The following is a 17,587-nucleotide window of genomic DNA, read 5'->3' on the forward strand; positions in this document are numbered from 1 at the left end:
CCACTGGTCCTGTTAGCTAGAGATCATGGGAGTTGTAGGCCAAAACATCTGGAGGGCCGCAGTTTAGGGATGCCTGATCTAAGGAAAGTGTTTAAATCGTGGCATTTGGTAAAGCTATGGGAACAGCAGCAGTAGCAGCAGCAGCAAAAGAATTATAATTTGGTTCAAATGTCATAGATTTGAAATGGGACTTCTTGTAAGTTTGTAGTAGGTACAGTGAACTAAAATTTAAAGGGTCAAACAAGGGAAGTTTAACGACACAGTGAAACTTATTTCCTGTTCAGTTCAGTTAATATTTAGGATTTTTGCCCCTCTACTCATGGGCAATAATTTAGTTTCACCAAATGTAGCTCTCTTCATCTGCAGTCCATAACAAATTCAGACACATAGCAGGAATATTAACATTTGTTGAAAATCATTTTTTTAATTAAAGGTAATAAACATGCTTAGAGATTTCCCACTGTAAAATGACACTGGTGGGTTTGGATAGCTTTGCATGCTCACTGAACTGAAAACAGGCAGAATGCTTTGTTCATCATTTTACTGATACTATCTTATTAGGGCAATGCTGCCTGACCGAGCATTTTGTGTTTTGGAGGCTGAACTAACTGCACGGTTTTGTGGTGTTCTAAAGCACGACTATTGAACACAAGAAGAATCTGGCTGCTGGATCAGATCAAAAGCCCACCTAGTCCAGCATCCTGTTTTGTGCAGTGGCCAACCACATGGCCACACAAACAAGACATGAGCGCTGTAGCCCCTTTCCCCACTATTTTTCCCCAGCAGTTGGTATTCACTGCATGCAGCCTCTAACCCTTGAGGTAGTTCCTAGCTGTTGGCATTCTCATTCCTGAACTTGTCTGGTAGAAAGGCAAATGGAATTGCCAGAATGCTTGGCAAAACGAGATGAAGGAACTGTTCCAATAGTTCCCCCCCCCCCCCCGGAAGCAAATGCTCCACTTTTCATAGAGAATACTGCGGAAGACTGTATTTAATAAAGGAGGGTTGTTTAGAGGAAAAGAGAGAAATGGAACAGATGGAGGCAAGGAACAGGGCAGGAGAAAAAATAAGGAGGGCAGTAGGAAACATCTACAGTATTTGAACTAATAAGAAGTGATAAAGAGGAGGTTTTAATATGAGAATCTTGGTAAGGAAGTTTCAACTCTGCAACTGAGATCTTGGAAAGGTTCAAGGAAGGATACACAGGGAGAGACTGATGCACAGCACAAATTCTTGAAGCAGACCAGGTTCCAGAGTAGGACAAAGATGTGAGGAAAGTCTTTGACTTAACAGAGAGCTTGGGCTCGTTTGGTCACAAGGTTTCTGAGCAGAAATTCTCAAGTCCCCTCTTACTACCTCCCCCCCTCTTCCTAGCATGAAACCTTGGTTTATTGTCCATTGCCACCCTCTTTAGGCCTGTGGCAGTATTGATGCCAGCCTAGCTCCATCTCAGGCCAACAGCTCAGGATGTGGGAATATTTGTTTGCTTACTGCTGTATCATAAAAATATATCACAGTGGTTTGCAACTATATAAAAACATAAAACCAAACAATAAAATCATAAGCAGTTGAAAACAAAAGCAGAAAGAAATTAAAAGCAAACATCAATAGGCCATTATGGAGGATGTACTCTTAATTGCCTCCATAGGCCTGGCAGAATAGAAGAATTTTCAGCAGGTGTTTAAAAGTTGGCACAGAAGGTACCCACTTATGTTGCCTGCCCCCCAACCCGAAACATTGCCCTGCTCTGTCTTTGCACAGCTAATGCATTCCAGGGACCCTGGGGCCATGGTGACTGGTGCCCATAGGGACTGGCAAGGTGGAAGTCAGGGAGACCAACATTAGGTGGAGCCAGCAAATTTTAGTTTCTCCTCCATCCTCTTCCCTGCTGGGTTCTGCAGTGCCAACTTCAACTAAGGAGGAGGAAGTAGCCAGCTGGAGCCAGCCCCAGTAGGAAGGCAAGCAGGTGGGGGCCGGCTGGAGTAGACTGATATTGCTGGGGCAGTGTACTGTTTGGCTTAATGGGCAGCCTCCACTGGCCTTGAGGCAATGCTGTTGCTTCGTCTCACTGGCTGCCCCCATCGCACATGGGCCTTCTCCTGTTCGATGGGTGTGCACCTTCTGCCCAATCAGAAGTTCACGGCTGCCAAGAGAAAGAAGTGATAAACTTGCATAACACCTCATATAATGGACATAATTATGGTGAGTTGGTCCATATGGTGATTGCTAGAGGGGTGTAGTTGAGAATACACCATAGTTTCTGTAGGGTTTCTGTCAGCAGAAGCTGTAGCAGGACAGATTGCCCATTTCTACATACTAATATAGGTGTGGTGTTTTATTTATCAATTGTAAGTTAAAGGCTGCTGTTTACTCTAAAAGGAAGCAGTACTGAATTTGGGGATACTGTTGAAGTGGAGGCACAGGAGAATCCAGTATCAGAATTGTGAAGGGCAGATTTTCCCCTTATCCCAACAGTTGCTCTGTAAAGAACTCCCCCTCCCTCCCGGCCCAAGGAGTGAATGAAGGTAAAACAGGAGTGGAAGAAAGTAAAACAGGAGTGTGGTTGTTTCTTAGGTTTGGAGATGAGAAAGGTGCACTGCACGAGAAGTCTTGCATGACCAAACCATATAAGCTGGAGAACTGTCTCTCTCTATGTGTGAGATAAATGTTACTCTCTTTTCCTATAAAATTGTTGCTGCTTTAAACATAGAACTTAAGTGATTGCCTTAAAATGTACTTTATAAGTATCATAAACATAAAGTTAAAAAATTCCTTCAGTAGCACCTTAAAGACCAACTAAGTTTTTATTTTGGTATGAGCTTTCGTGTGCATGCACACTTCTTCAGATACCATGCACACTTCTTCAGTGTGCATGCACACGAAAGCTCATACCAAAATAAAAACTTAGTTGGTCTTTAAGGTGCTACTGAAGGAATTTTTTAATTTTGTTTTGACTCAGACCAACACGGCTACCTACCTGTAACTATAAACATAAAGCATGTTTTAAGGAAGGCAAGTGTATGTCTCTTACATTTGTGTAACACTTCTTGCATTTGGTGAAATTTAACCTAGTCCATGGAAACTTAATGCTATAATAAATGTGTTAGCCTTTAAGATGCCGCAAAATAGGAGTCTGTTTATATGCTGTGTCATAATTACACATGTTCCTTTTCCATGACTCAACTGTACCTGTTCATATGGGAAGAAAATGAGGGACAGTTGTCTAACAAATCCTTATATTAAATGCTGTGAAACTGTGTCAGCCTTTTTTAAGCAAGGTCATTTAATCTTTTTAATCACAGGTTCCATTGCAGCTTATAGAGAGTGTTGAATGCCGGGATATATTTCAGCTTCACTTGACTTGTAAGGACTGCAAAGTTATCAGGTATGTGTGTGTGTATATATATATACATATAAATTATCCTAATGGTTGTACACGTTACACTATTACAAGGAAGCATGGCCTGCTAAAGATTGGTATCAGTGCCCTGTTTAATAATTATTGCTTGGTCTCATGACTGCGCAACATTTTCTCCCTTGTCTTGTATTGTATCAATAGAACATTGATAATCCACTGCAGCAGTTCAACTTTTCAGTTGAAGGCATGCAGTTGCAGGACTACAACAAATTATCCATCTCCCTCCATTGGGGATGCCTCAGATTAGCTGAAACAGTTTATTTCGTTGTGTGTTCATTTTCTCTAATTGTTGTTATTTATTATTATTACATTTGTGTAGCACACCTCGTCCGAAGATCACAGGGTGATTCACAACACACAAATACAAAATAAGAACGCAAAATGCGTAATAAAAAACAAACAAAAACCAATAGTGTACTGCCACCACCATGAACTTTAAAAAGGCCATTGAATGTTTAATCAGGCAAAGGCTTGGTTATAGAGAAACGATTTTGCCTGGCACCTAAAGATACCTATTGAAGGCACCAGGCAAGGTTGGGGGTGGGTGGGTCAGGGAGCAGGCCACAGACGGGAAGCCACTTGCATGATTTTGCTTCTTGCAAATGGTGGCCTTTCTTCAACTTAATAATAATAATAATAACCATGGCTATGGTCTGAAGGTTTATGCAAAGAACACGATATTAAAAATGGATGATCTTGAGGTAATGGTAATATTAACTTTGCGTTTTTGCATACTAGAGTTCATTTGTCATAAAATATATACAGTGCAGCTTTTGAAGCCAAATGCCAGTGTGTTCTATCTTCTTGTCTGCTTTGAAGCTGAACTTTCACTGGATTCTGTGGCTTGGATATCTCTGGGTGAGAATTAATAGATTTCTATCTGGCTTAATTTTTATTTTATTTTTACAGATGTCAGTTCTCTACCTTTGAGCAGTGTCAAGAGTGGCTTAAGCGGCTGAGCAATGCCATCCGCCCTCCTTCAAAGATAGAGGATCTCTTTTCATTTGCTTACCACGCCTGGTGTATGGAGGTGTATGCTAGTGAAAAAGAACAGCATGGTGATTTGTGTCGACCAGGTACGATGCAGACATTCTTTGTGTAGTCATATAGATAAATGAGCTCATTCCAACTGATTGAGTTACAGGTAGATAGCCGTGTTGGTCTGCCGTAGTCTAAACAAAATTTTAAAAATCCTTCCAGTAGCACCTTAGAGACCAACTAAGTTTGTTATTGGTATGAGCTTTCATGGGCATGCACACTTCTTCAGATACACTGAAACAGAAGTCACCAGACCCTTATATATAGTGAGAGGATGGGGAGGGGTATTACTCAGAAGGGTGGTGGGAATGGGTGAATGGCTGATAGGTGTGGTAAACCTGTTGACGACTGTTAACAGGAAAAAGCAATGGGTGAGATGGCTAGAAATAGCTTTATCATGTACTGTATAATGAGATAAAAATCCAATGTCTCTCTTTAGACCAGGTCTCTCCATGGTTTTAAGTTTGGTAATAAGTTGCAATTCAGTAACTTCTCTTTCCAGTCAATTTCTGAAATTCTTTTGTAATATGGCAGCTACTTTGAGATCTTGTATATAGAATGTCCTGGGAGATTGAAGTGTTCTCCTACTGGTTTCTCTGTCTTGTGATTCCTGATGTCAGATTCATGTCCATTTATCCTTTGGCATATGGTTTGTCCTGTTTGTCCAATATAGAGAGCTGAAGGGCACTGTTGGCATTTGATGGCATACACAATGTTAGAAGATGAGCAATTAAATAGCCCTGAGATGGTATGTTGGATGTTGTTGGGGCCAGTAATGGTGTTTTCTGGGTGTATGTGGCAGCAAAGTTGGCATCTGGGTTTATTGCAGGCTCTGGTACCAGTGTCCATGTTAAGTCTGGTTGTTGTATTATTGTGGGTGAGGAGTTGTTTAAAGATTGGGTGGCTGTCTGTAGGCAATGAAAGGTCTTCCTACCAGAGCTTGAGAAAGAGAACTGTCGTTGTCTAGGAGAGGTTGTAGATCTCTGATGATGCGTTGAACTGTTTTAACTTGTGAGCTGTATGTGATTACTAGTGGTGTTCTGTTATTTTCATTTTTGGGTCTGTCTTGCAGCAAGTTCTCTTTGGGTGTCAGTCTGGCTCTGTTGATCTGTTGTTTAACTTCATCAGGCAGATATTTTAGTTCTAAAAAGGTTTGAGATGCTGGTGGATTTTTGCCTGTGAAAAGTTACAAGGTTAAGGGAGTGAAGGGTTTAATGGATAAGTTTTAAAGCTGCCACTATTCAGTTGCCTTTTTTTGGTTCATTGTTTGTGGCTGCTTTCTCCAACATGCAGCTTTCCTGCTATTTTTATTATTATTTATGCACTTCTTCATAGGCAGTGCAAGCCAATTGCACATTTCATAAGCAGCGTTAGGATGTCATGTCACCATACATCCGTTCAGTCTTGACTATGGGATGCCACAAAGCCAAATCAGAGCAATAGCAATGTGTTCGGCCTTCTTTCATAATGGGTGAATATTCTGGCCTCATTTTGCAGACCCTCTGGAACAACAAGCTGAAATGGAGAGAAGGCATTTTGTGGTAATAAAGTGCTTCCCTGCCACCCTCTTTTGACGTAGGCCTATAACATATGCATGTGCAGAACTTTATTATTATTATTACACTTTATGCCATTACTATAGAAGGTCATCAGGCTGGGTTATGGCTCCACCTTCTTATAGAAATGGAGAACTGCCTTTCAGGTGAGAACCAACAGTTCTTTCTGCTAATGCTATCTTCATATTAGAAACAGGCAGTTACAATGCAAATGATGCTTCACTTGTTCTTGCTCTTGAAAATTCATATTGATATAGGCAATTCTCTGCAGAGCAGAATTCTTGAATTCAAACTCAACTCAGTTGAGAGTTGACCAAAATTATACAGTGGTATGAAGGTGCTGCTGAGAAGAGCTGTCAGTATTGCAATTTTCTGGCAATAGACCAAGAGAGCTTTGCTGCTGCACAACAATAAGTGAAAACTTTGGACCTGATCCGCAGTCAAGAGGGGTTTTACCATATTCAGGGAAGCTTACTTAACCCCTTCCGCCCAGAAAGGGGAATTAGCTCTAACTGCAAGTCATCCTTAGACCATAGAATTGAAGTGAAGCACGCTCTTGGCCCCATCCGCTGGCCAGGGGACTGTTGGTATGTGTATCATCTTATGACCCTGAGATTACGAGTCTCGTGCTCTTCCGACTGAGCTACTAGTGCAGGATATTTGCAGCTATTAACGAACCTGCATTTTTCCCAGCGAATGTCTGCAAATTGTCTTTTGCGTGTGGAGTAGCATCATGTGTTCCTCAAACAGACCAGCCTAATTGTACAAAGTGATAATAAAAGTTGGCTGAGCGCTTTTTTTTTTTTACAGAGGGAAGAAGTGCATTGAAACTAGAATGGGGCAGGCAAATACCAACCAATCTATAAGGGGCCTTAGCTTAAAGGGTCTTCAGCTAATAATCAAGAAACAGCTTACTATTAACGCATCACTGAGTGCAGAGCCAATTAAAATAACACAGTACCGCTAAAGATGGCTACTAAATTTAGATTTTCATGGTTGGCATAAGCAAAGCAGATTTTCTACTGTTTTAATTTCTTAACAAAATCACTGGGGCCATCTCATATTAAGTTATTTTTATTCTTTTCCTATTGTCTTCTTTTGTTGTAGGAGAACATGTAAGTTCGAGATTTAAAAATGAGGTTGAACGGATGGGTTTTGATATGAACAATGCCTGGAGGATCTCCAACATCAACGAGAAGTACAAGTAAGTTCTGTGGATGCTTGCAGACAGCTGGCACCAGCCTAACTTTTATTGAAGTACCGTAGGCATTTTGGAGCAGAGCATATCATAGCCCTTGCTGTGGTTGGATGCACTTGTAGATCCTGGTACTGCTGATGATTTGGAACTGAGCGGGTGGGGTTTCTTAGCTTTATAGCTCTGAAAAGCAAAGTGATAGAGCACCCCACGTAGCTGCCATTTTGTAGTCCTGTTTCTCAGCATCCATGAAACAGCCCTGCAGACATTGCTATCTGCCATCTAGCCTCAGAGGGCTGCTAAAACAAATAGTGCAAGCTACCCAAACACTTAGGGTCTCCTGTCCAATTTCTACCTGGCCTTAAAAGATCCAGGAGCATCTGAGAATAAACAAGCAGCAAGGTTGGGTCATGTAATATAAAGCTGTGTCTGGCAACTTGGAAACCATTGTTGCTCTCCCAAGGTGAGTGCTAAATTATAAGATTGCTCTGTCCTTGAGAAAGTAGTGCTGACAAAGGATTGTGGAATAAGGGAAGACAAGGAAAGAATACTTGAGCTTCTATGTTGGAAGGGTGCTAACCGCTTGCAGTGGAAGGAAACCAATGCTGTGGCTATACATGCACGGCTTTAAAAATGTCCTCCTTTTCCCACACAGGCTCTGCAGCAGCTACCCTCAAGAACTCATAGTTCCTGTTTGGATCACAGACAAAGAGTTGGAAAGTGTGGCAGGCTTCCGATCTTGGAAACGCATCCCTGCTGTGGTTTACAGGTGAGGCCTGCACTGAAGCACCCACTAAATTGACTGTAAAGTGGTGTGTGTGCTTTTTATCACCTTGTCAGGTGCTTAATCAACAGCTTGGCAACTATGAACTACAAAACTGGCACCACCATCTTCCTTTGGGCTATGGAGCATTGACCCCAGATGCTCAGCTGTAAGCTAAGCTGGCTGGGACTTGTTCCTTGAGTGACTCCAGCTGGCCCTGCTGCAAAGCCCACAAGCCCTTCAAGATGTGTAGGAATGATTGGATAAATGGTGGCTGTCTCTGTAGTCCAACAGTTGTGAAATAGTCTCCCCAGGGAAGCCCATCTGTTTCTCTGATTATGGCTTTTTTGGCATCAGGTGCAAAATAGTCTTCCTTTTAATTTTACTTTTATGTTTTGGTGCATTTAGACCTGGGCACATTGCTTTCCTTTAAATGATTTTGAGGCCGGTTTTTATAATAATTATCTTGCTGGTCTGCTTTCAGTTGTGTTTCTTTGGTCCTGATTTTGCACTGAATTCCGAGTTTTTATGTCATTTGTTTTGAGAAATGCTTTATTGACTGGATTTTATTTGATTTATTTGTAAACTGCCCAGGGGACTTAGACGAGCAGTCTAGAAATGTTGGGTTGTTTTGGGACACGGCACAGGTTATGTAAAACTATAGATGGGCTTCACTGACTGCCTGTTTCTGAACAAAAGGCACATCTAAAGTACGAAGCTGCTGATCATCATTAACTTTTGGCAGTTTGTCACTGATCTCTCTTTAGGATTAACCGGGCAGCCTCCCAGTTCTAGACATCTCTGCATTATAGACATTTTATACGCGTCAACAAAAACTGGTTGAAATTCTGACTCTTGTATAAGTGGTCCTAGATCTATTGGTTCAGTTACTTTGAAATTTGTTTCTTGAGTATTCTGACACAATTCTCTTTAAATCCTAGCTTCATTTTTTTACTGTGTTTTGATTACAAATGTTTATTCAAATGAAATTCAGTATGAAATACTGTTTTAATAGGGCATACATTAGAATGTCCTATGAAACAGTATTTCATTGAAAGTATTTCTGCTTTAGAAAGTCAGAACCACTTTTGGAATTCTACAGTAAGGTGGCAATTCCTATGTCACTGTGCTTTTGCTCTAGCATTATCTGCACTTAGGGCCCTGTTGTGATGGCTACTGTTAGCTGTTTCATTTCTGTTTCCTATAGGCATCAGGGCAATGGGGCGGTCATTTCCCGTTGTGGGCAGCCAGAGGTCAGCTGGTGGGGCTGGAGAAATGCTGACGACGAACATCTTGTCCAGTCAGTGGCCAAAGCTTGTGCCTCAGATTCCAAGTCTAACAGCAGTAAACTAGTGAATGGAAACTGTTCAAGAGATTTCTCCAACGGAGGGGATCTCTCTGATGTAGAATTTGGTAAGTTTGATTATCTCTTTGTTTCTCAAATGTTGCATTTTGGAGTCTCCATAGAGTTTGAATGGCAGTTTCCCCTCTGATAGGGATTTCAGCCTTTTGCCTGAAGTTCTTTGTGCTCTTGTGTGTAGGACACCTGGATGCCTGCTCTGCCTTGGAGGGGGGGGGGAGGATAGCCAGGGTCCCACTCATATCATTGATGGGCCATAGCTTAGTGATAGAGCATCTGCTTTTCAGATTCCAGGTTGAATCTCCAGCATCTCCAGGTAGGGTTGGGAAAGTTTTCTGCCTGGAACCTTGAAGAGCTGCTGTTAGTCAGTGCAGATAATACTGAGCTACATAGATTCAGCAAAAGGTGACCTCCTATGTACATAATGACAGGGTGGAATGATAACTGCAGGAGACAGTTTGCAAGGAGGAGCAAAATGGCAGTTGGTTCTAGCCAGCCTGGTGGGGTGGGCCTTGTGGCCTCATTTCCCCCTCTTCTGTAACCAGGTTGAATCAGCTACTGCTGGTGCTGGAATTAGACATGAGGAATGTGTTCCACTGTCAAAAGCAGCTCCTCTGTCTCTTTCTTGATCTCTTCTATATGTGCCGTAAGATGCCATGGAATCCATGTGTCAAGTGTGCACTTTTTAAATAAGGGCTGCAGAATAAGCTGTTCTCTCCTTTTCTCCTTCAGATTCCTCCATCTCCAATGCTTCAGGAGCAGAAAGTCTAGCCATTCAGCCTCAGAAACTTTTGATCTTGGATGCACGTTCTTATGCAGCTGCAGTGGCAAACAGGGCCAAAGGGGGAGGCTGTGAATGCCCAGGTGAGTAGCCGTGCTATGCTCTGAGCATTTGTGCAAAAGTGTTTACACGTGCAGAGGAGGAGTGGGAGTGGAGACCTTGTCTAAACCAGATCAAGCTGCTCAAATTTTGGTTACCAGAGTAGCTACCATTAATGCAAGGAGGTTGGAAATGGGGTGTATGTGCTAAAAAATGTTCAAATCCAGTAATTTAGATCCAGTCTCTAAAGCTAAACTACCGTATTTGACGATGGAGTCCTTACCAGACTTAAACAAAAGTATAGGGGTTTTTTAATTAAACAAAAAACAAAAAACCCACCTTGTTTTGTTTTAAGGAAGTGAAGGAATTGCACTGCATGGCCAAATTCACTAAACCTTGGTGTTTAGTGTTGCATCTGAATTTCGTCACAGAATGCAGAAGTTGCAGGTAGCTTTGGGCTCATGTTTTTTCCCTGTTTGTAATTTGTAACAAAGAGCAGATTTTAGTTTCACCCACATTGGTGAAACTCCAGGTTGTTGCAGATTGCAAACAAGAAGTTTTTAAATTCCTTCTCCTGATGTGCAAAAGAGGAAGGAAGGGGAAAATTGAGAGAGAGATCTGCTTAAATTTCTGGAGAGCCACTACTGGTGTGGTGCAGACAGTAAGGAGATCGATCGATCCAGGGGTCTGATAACAAGGCCAAACAAGTGACACCCTGATTCTCTGTATGATTCAAAAGCTGCAATAGATGTCAGCTTAAAAGTTTATAATATTATGGCACACACTCAACCAATACTGTACATGGTGAAAAACTGCATGGTGCACCGGCCAGGTGCACCTTATTTATGAAGACCTAATGATTGTAATTTGTTTAAAAATTGCAAGATGCTACAGAAGTCCAGCATGAACCCATACCTCCACCCTCCAGGCGGCATTCTAATCGTACAAAAAAAAAAACTACGCAACTACGTCAACCATCCCAAACAAGTGCCGGTATTGGGATCTGTATACTTGAAATTCCTACACACAAAGTTAGCCCGTGGAAACAATTGAACTTGTATGTCTACAGTTACAGGTGCTGCTACCTGGCAGTGGCTCAGGAGTATAGTGGCTGAAGAATGTGCCACTGTTGTCATGCTAAATTGCCACCAGAGAGGGCAGGGGGTGAGGGATAATATCCAGACAGGTCCTGAGCATGCTGACACTACACAACTCTTATTTTTCAACTCCTCCACTGCCATGTCCGTGTTGCTAACTAAGGGGGTTGTCTGACTTATGTTCACTGGTGATAACAATCAGTTTCAAACGACTTCTATAGATAGAGACCATTGTTCCCAGCACGCAGTCCAGTAGATCAGTAAGTTCATGTGTTTTCTTTAGACTGTGTTAGAATAACTCCCTCTATTCTGTCATAACAGTCGTCCTTTGTCATGATGTTTGGTGTGCCTGAGAGAACCTCAAAGGCTAGAAGAGGCTGATGGGATAATAGCGCTTAGCACAGGCCCCAGCTGCTGCTGGCTCATTTTTTCAGTAAAGCTCCTTCATTCATTTTGCTTCTGCCTTGTTTGAAGTGCCTTATCTTCTGCTTTTAACAGAGTATTATCCAAACTGTGAAGTAGTGTTTATGGGGATGGCAAATATCCATTCTATTCGGAAGAGCTTTCAGTCGCTGCGTTTGCTCTGCACACAAATGCCGGACCCAGGAAAGTGAGTGACATGTGCGCCTTCTCTCTGCTCCCCCCCCCACCGCACTGTTGTCCCCTTGTGCATCTCCCCTTCCTAGCACACACACTGTATTAATAGGTTTATTGGTATTGCTTTTTAAACAATCTAATCCTCAGTCCTCTTTTTGTCGTTGCAATTTGCATGCCTTCCACCAACCTTGTGCCCTCCAGATATTTTTGGATTGCAGCCCCCATTATCCCCAGCCATCATGGCCATTTAGAAGGCACCAGGTTAGCGAATGTTGGATTAGTTAGAGACAATTTAACACTTGTAAATGTATATAAATTAAATTAGTATTTATTTTTTTTATTTTTTATTTTTTTAAAAAAAACCCTAGGTTTTTAAATCCACCTACCTCCAGACCTGTTGACCTTTGCTGTTTCCCCACACAAATTAGGAGGGTGCCCTAATACTGTACTGCCAACACACACTCCTGCATTGTTGGCATGTGTGCAAGCTTACCTTTAGGGGGAACCTACCTGCTGTTACTGTTCTCTTTGGGAACCTTGGATAAACTTCTGATACACCCCAAGGTCTCTGGAAATAGAGACTTGGATACCCACTAACTTAAGCGATTTATACTTTTTGATGCAGAAGAAAAAAAGTATACTCCCTCCACTTGTTACTGAAATTTGCTCAACCTACAAACTTCACTTTAACAGAACAAAGAGGTCAAAACTATTCTCCCTTGTTGATCTGCAGCTGGCTGTCAGCTCTGGAAAGCACCAAGTGGCTGCAACATTTGTCTGTCCTCCTGAAATCGGCACTTCTGGTAGTTCATGCAGTGGACAGAGATCAGCGGCCCGTCTTGGTGCACTGCTCAGATGGCTGGGACAGAACCCCGCAGATAGTGGCTCTGGCTAAGCTGCTGCTGGATCCATATTACAGGACCATCGAGGTTTGTGGCATGGGAAATAAAACAGTTGGGGGACCTCTAAATTGTATTTGGAAAGGTTTATGGTGGTGGCTCTTCTAAAGAAGAGCATCTTTGTCAGGTGTGGGGAGCCTTTGGCCCTCCAGATGTTGCTCAGCTGCTATCCCCATTGTTCCTGGCCATTGGCTATGCTTGCTGTTGTAATTGAGCAACATCTGGAGAGCCAGTGGTCCCCCACGCCTGATCCGTGTGTTTTCCTCCAAACTGCTGAAGAATAGACTTGGCATGAAATAAAATGGATTTAATGCTGGAAGGGTTTTGGGGGGAGGATGCATAGGAGAAATGGGAGTTTGTGTCCGAGAATGAAATAGGTAGTTTGAGGTAAGGATCGTTTTGAGGTGGTATTAAGGATGGCAGAGATAGAAACATGGATCTGGCCCTTGGGGTACCACCTGTGTGTAAGCTCTTTTCCAGAAGCCTTGTTGATGCAAATGAGAGCAGCTTTTCTTCATTTCAGTGGGGCTTGCCCATGAGACTTCCATAGTGAATTTGACCCCTTGTTGGTTAATTGCTAGGAGGGAAAGCATTTTGGTTTTTCTACCTCATGCCAACATATCTTAGTTTGGCTTTGTGGACTTGAGCCTTGTGTGAATTTAATTCAGTGGTGCTTCCCTCAGGGTTTCCAGGTGCTTGTGGAGATGGAGTGGCTGGATTTTGGCCATAAGTTTGCCGATCGCTGTGGTCATGGCGAGAATTCGGATGACCTGAATGAACGATGCCCAGTGTTCCTGCAGTGGCTCGACTGTGTCCATCAGCTCCAGAGGCAGTTCCCCTGCTCTTTTGAGTTTAATGAAGCATTCCTTGTGAGTACTTTTACACACTGCTTCTAATATTTTGAACCGTTTCATAGTTCAGTATTTGGATATGAAAAGGAAGCTACCAAGCCAAAAAAACAAGTAAAAAAATAAAAATCTATCATTGGAGTCTGCAGAAATGCTTACTCATCGAGGATAGTTAGGTATGTTCTATAGCGTTATTTAAACTCTGAATTAGAAAATCACATTTGGAGTTCACATTAAACTCACATATTTCAGACCTACGTATTTGTGGTTTGGTGGTGTGTTCAAAAGAGAAATCAAGAGATCCTACTTTTCAGGCTTGTGTGCCAACTGTAATATAGGTGCATCCTTTCTATATAGGTCAAGTTGGTGCAGCACACATACTCCTGCCTCTTTGGTACATTCCTGTGCAACAACGCGAAGGAGAGAGGTGAAAAGCACACCCAAGAGAGGACCTGTTCAGTTTGGTCTCTGCTGCGAGCAGGAAACAAAGCCTTCAAAAATCTGCTTTACTCCTCCCAATCAGAATCTGTATGTACTTTTTATTGTTTGCACTCCTATAAAAATGTAATCAGTCTGGTGCACATAGTTCTTTTTCTCTTTCCCATTCCCACAACACTCCTGTCAGGTAAATCAAGATGAGGGGAAGTATGATGCAGCTGTATATGTGATTGCAACTTAGTGGAGGCAGGCAAATTCTACTTCAAGGCAAGGCACTTCAGCCTCTCATTGAAGCAAGAGTTTGTATCTAAAGAGGGTAAAGGAACCTGGTCTTCCAAGACAACGCAAAACACTGCATTAGGTGACCCAACTTGGGCAATATGTTCTTGCGCTGAACAAAGTTTCATGAAGTCAGAAAGACTCTCAGAGCTACAGCACTCTGAGAATAGTCTAAAGATGTAGGACACGGTCCCGCAGGATGTTCCTTTCTGCAAACCCCCTTGAGATGAGTGGGAGCTGGGCAAGAGCACAGTAGTGCTCTGAGACAATTGGTCTGAAGGTCCATGATGCAGTTTGAGTGTCTGTCCCCATATTCTGTCTTCATGGGAAACACCTGGGAAGTGTGACTTGAAAGCAGCAATTAGCCAACATTTGTGGTGGACATGCTGTACTACTACTCAACTATTTTAGATTCAGAGCAAAAGGGCTGTTAGGTATATAATGAACTATAATTTCCTTATAGGCCCCAAAAGTGCTTCTTGAAACTGACTCTTTTGACTACAGACATTCAGTGATCTTCAGTTAACCAATTTTGCAGCTGTTAATAATGTCAAAAAACTCTTAAGGCTTCAAGTGCGCACTCCCACATCCTTGTAATGCTGGTAATGGTCTAGCATTACATGCAGCCACAGCAAATGTCACCCAACTGTAGGGAATGGAGTAGGTTTTGTGTTATTGGGGGTATATTGCTTGAGAGGGAATGTGTGCTGAAAGGCTCATTATTATTATTATTCTAAAAGTATGGCTGTAAATAAGATAGCTAAATCATCTGGGAAAATGCATGTAAACCACTCTGAGCTCTTCTGAGACACAGAACGGCATAAGTGCAATACATATAATAATACAATTTGTGGATGCACTACACTGCTCATCTGGTTGTTTTAAAATAAGTTGCCATTTTAATATAACATTCTTGGTGTTGGGCGTTTGCTTGCTTTCTCAGTCCTTGCAATGATTCATCCTTTTTTGAAATAGTTTGTTCCCTTTCTTAATTAGTGGCACTGTGGTGGCTGAGAGCCTGAGCAATGAGCTGGCGGGAGGGGCTGTATCAGTTGATGGGGTGGGCAAACAGAGGCCATTCCAATGTGTCCGGTAGGGGCAAGATTCAAATGGCTGCTCTTGAATATATTCAAGATTAACCTGCGACTGCAAATTAAAATGCAAGGTCAGTCAATCTCAAACCTTAATAAAAGGATTACAGCCTTCTTAGTAGTCTGTCCGTCCCTCCTCTCTCTCTCTCTCAGGTGCTGTATCCTGTGTGCCACGTGCGAAACCTCATGCTGTGGAGTGCCGTTTACTTGCCATGTTCTTCCCCTTCGACCCCTGCGGATGACACCTGTGCCCCTTACCCAGTCCCAGGTTCCAGCCCTGAAGACCAGCCTCTGGGCAGGTGAGCTCAGAGTTCAGATGATGTAATGTAAGTAGATGTTTGACAGGTGAGGGAGTTGCCTCTATCACTGTCCATGTGATTAACAAATGGCAGTTTTCAAGAGTTGTTGAGAGAGGATAGCATCATGCGAAAGATCATTATCTGCAGGCGTGATTGACCGTTAACAGCTGATTTCTAACCTGTAATTAGAAACAATTCTCAGCAGTTTTCTTTCTTTCCTCTCAAGGCTGCCAAAGACAAGGTCATTTGACAATCTGACAATGGCTGGTGACAGCAGCGTTCTGACAACCAACCGGCGTAGTAGCGACCCCAGCCTCAACGAGAAGTGGCAAGAGCACCGCCGGTCCCTGGAGTTGAGCAGCCTTGGGAACCCAGAGGAAGACCCCTTTGACGGAGAATGTGTGAGCAAACAAGGCAGGACTCTGGTTGGAGCAGAGCTTTCGGTGGCTGTAGCAGAGGGGCAGATGGAGAACATTTTGCAAGAGGCTACCAAGGAGGAAGTGAGCCTGGAGGAATGTGTGAGGGGCGTTCCGGAAACAGCAGGTAAAGAAGGGGGAGAGGACGCCGCTCTTGATGCGGAAAGCAGGACTGAGAACCTGGACAGCTCTACTGATAACATGGGTGGGAAGACTGAACTGGATACAGCAACTTCATTAGACAATCCAGTTTCCAGCCCACAGATGGATTTACAGGGTGCTTTTGAGCTTCAAGGGCAAGATGTCCAGAAACCATCTCAGGTGAAGGAACTACGGCCTGGCTTTTTGGGCAATGCTGCAAATAGTAATAACATTCAGAGAGCAGAGGAGGACAGTGTTAGTAGGCTAACTGTAGAGGTCAAAATCCCTCAGGGCACTCCCCAGCCCAGCCTACCATTTCCTGTCCTGCATGAGATGGGAACATCAAACATGGAGAGCTCTACAGAAACTTTAACAGAGAATGGGGCAAAGACGGAACTGATCCAGAATGTCTCTTGCCATTGGCTCCATCCCATGGACAACAGTGCTGGCGAACTTTCCCGCACTGTCGAAAGTCGGCCTGAGAACGAGGACTCGATAGAGCTACACAAACTGGCAGCGAACCTAAACAGGACTACTAAGAGCAGCAGCTTACATGACCCAATGCCTTCACCTTGTGCCTTGCCTTTAGCTGACTATAAAGAGATTGTGTGCAATGGAGAGCTGGAGCCTGAGAACAAGGTGGCAGAGAGCCCAGCAGGGTTCAGTGTTACCCAGAAATACCCTGCACCAAACGGACACTGTGTGAACGGGGAGGAAGGCAGGGTAAAGGCTTCCCTCAGCCGACAGGTCTCTACAGCTAGCTGTAGTTCTGCCCCGCTGCATCTGAGGAATTTGCACCACAAGTGGGTTCATGCTATTCCAGGCCGGCAGCAGACAGCAAACAGCCCGGACCAGCCTGCCCGGAGTCACCTGGATGACGATGGGATGCCAATCTATGCTGATGTCATTCAGCAGCGCCTCCGCCAGATTGAAAGTGGGCACCAGCAGGAAGTGGAGACTTTAAAGAAGCAGGTGCAGGAGCTGAGGAGCCGTCTAGAGAGCCAGTACCTGAACAGCTCACTACGTTTCAACGGGGATTATGGGGATGAAGTGGTAAGTTAAGTGACCTCTGCCATTATTGTGCAAGGAAAATGGATCCTTGGAAGTGACTCCACAACAAAAGGCTACCTTGATACATATGCCCACTTCCCCACAGATATATATGGCACATTGATAGCCAGAGGCCGGGGGTGGAGGGAACCAGCCTTTCCCTGATTCACAATTTTTTTCCTCACTTGGTCCACTGGAGATAATTCTGATTCATTACAGGCAACTAGATGAGTGCCTAATTTGCAAAGCTGCTCATGCTTTGGAAAGTGTGTGTGTGTGTGT

At 43.3% G+C, this 17,587-nt stretch overlaps 1 protein-coding gene across 13 annotated transcripts in view; it reads left to right on the top strand.

Moving 5' to 3' along the window:
• MTMR3 (myotubularin related protein 3) overlaps positions 1-17,587 on the top strand; it is a 312,417-nt gene that overhangs the window by 284,744 nt on the left and 10,086 nt on the right. For all 13 annotated transcript variants that reach the window (XM_060269306.1, XM_035099150.2, XM_035099156.2 and 10 more), the window contains 12 exons: positions 3,303-3,385; positions 4,328-4,494; positions 7,120-7,216; positions 7,863-7,976; positions 9,178-9,383; positions 10,063-10,194; positions 11,746-11,857; positions 12,578-12,773; positions 13,427-13,612; positions 13,949-14,119; positions 15,553-15,698; positions 15,925-17,308. In XM_060269306.1, coding sequence (XP_060125289.1) covers positions 3,303-3,385; positions 4,328-4,494; positions 7,120-7,216; positions 7,863-7,976; positions 9,178-9,383; positions 10,063-10,194; positions 11,746-11,857; positions 12,578-12,773; positions 13,427-13,612; positions 13,949-14,119; positions 15,553-15,698; positions 15,925-17,308 — 2,994 coding nt within the window. The remainder of the gene's footprint in view (positions 1-3,302; positions 3,386-4,327; positions 4,495-7,119; positions 7,217-7,862; positions 7,977-9,177; positions 9,384-10,062; positions 10,195-11,745; positions 11,858-12,577; positions 12,774-13,426; positions 13,613-13,948; positions 14,120-15,552; positions 15,699-15,924; positions 17,309-17,587) is intronic.

The sequence above is a fragment of the Zootoca vivipara genome, chromosome 17 (assembly GCF_963506605.1).
Source record: "Zootoca vivipara chromosome 17, rZooViv1.1, whole genome shotgun sequence".
Classification (NCBI taxonomy): Eukaryota; Metazoa; Chordata; class Lepidosauria; order Squamata; family Lacertidae; genus Zootoca; species Zootoca vivipara.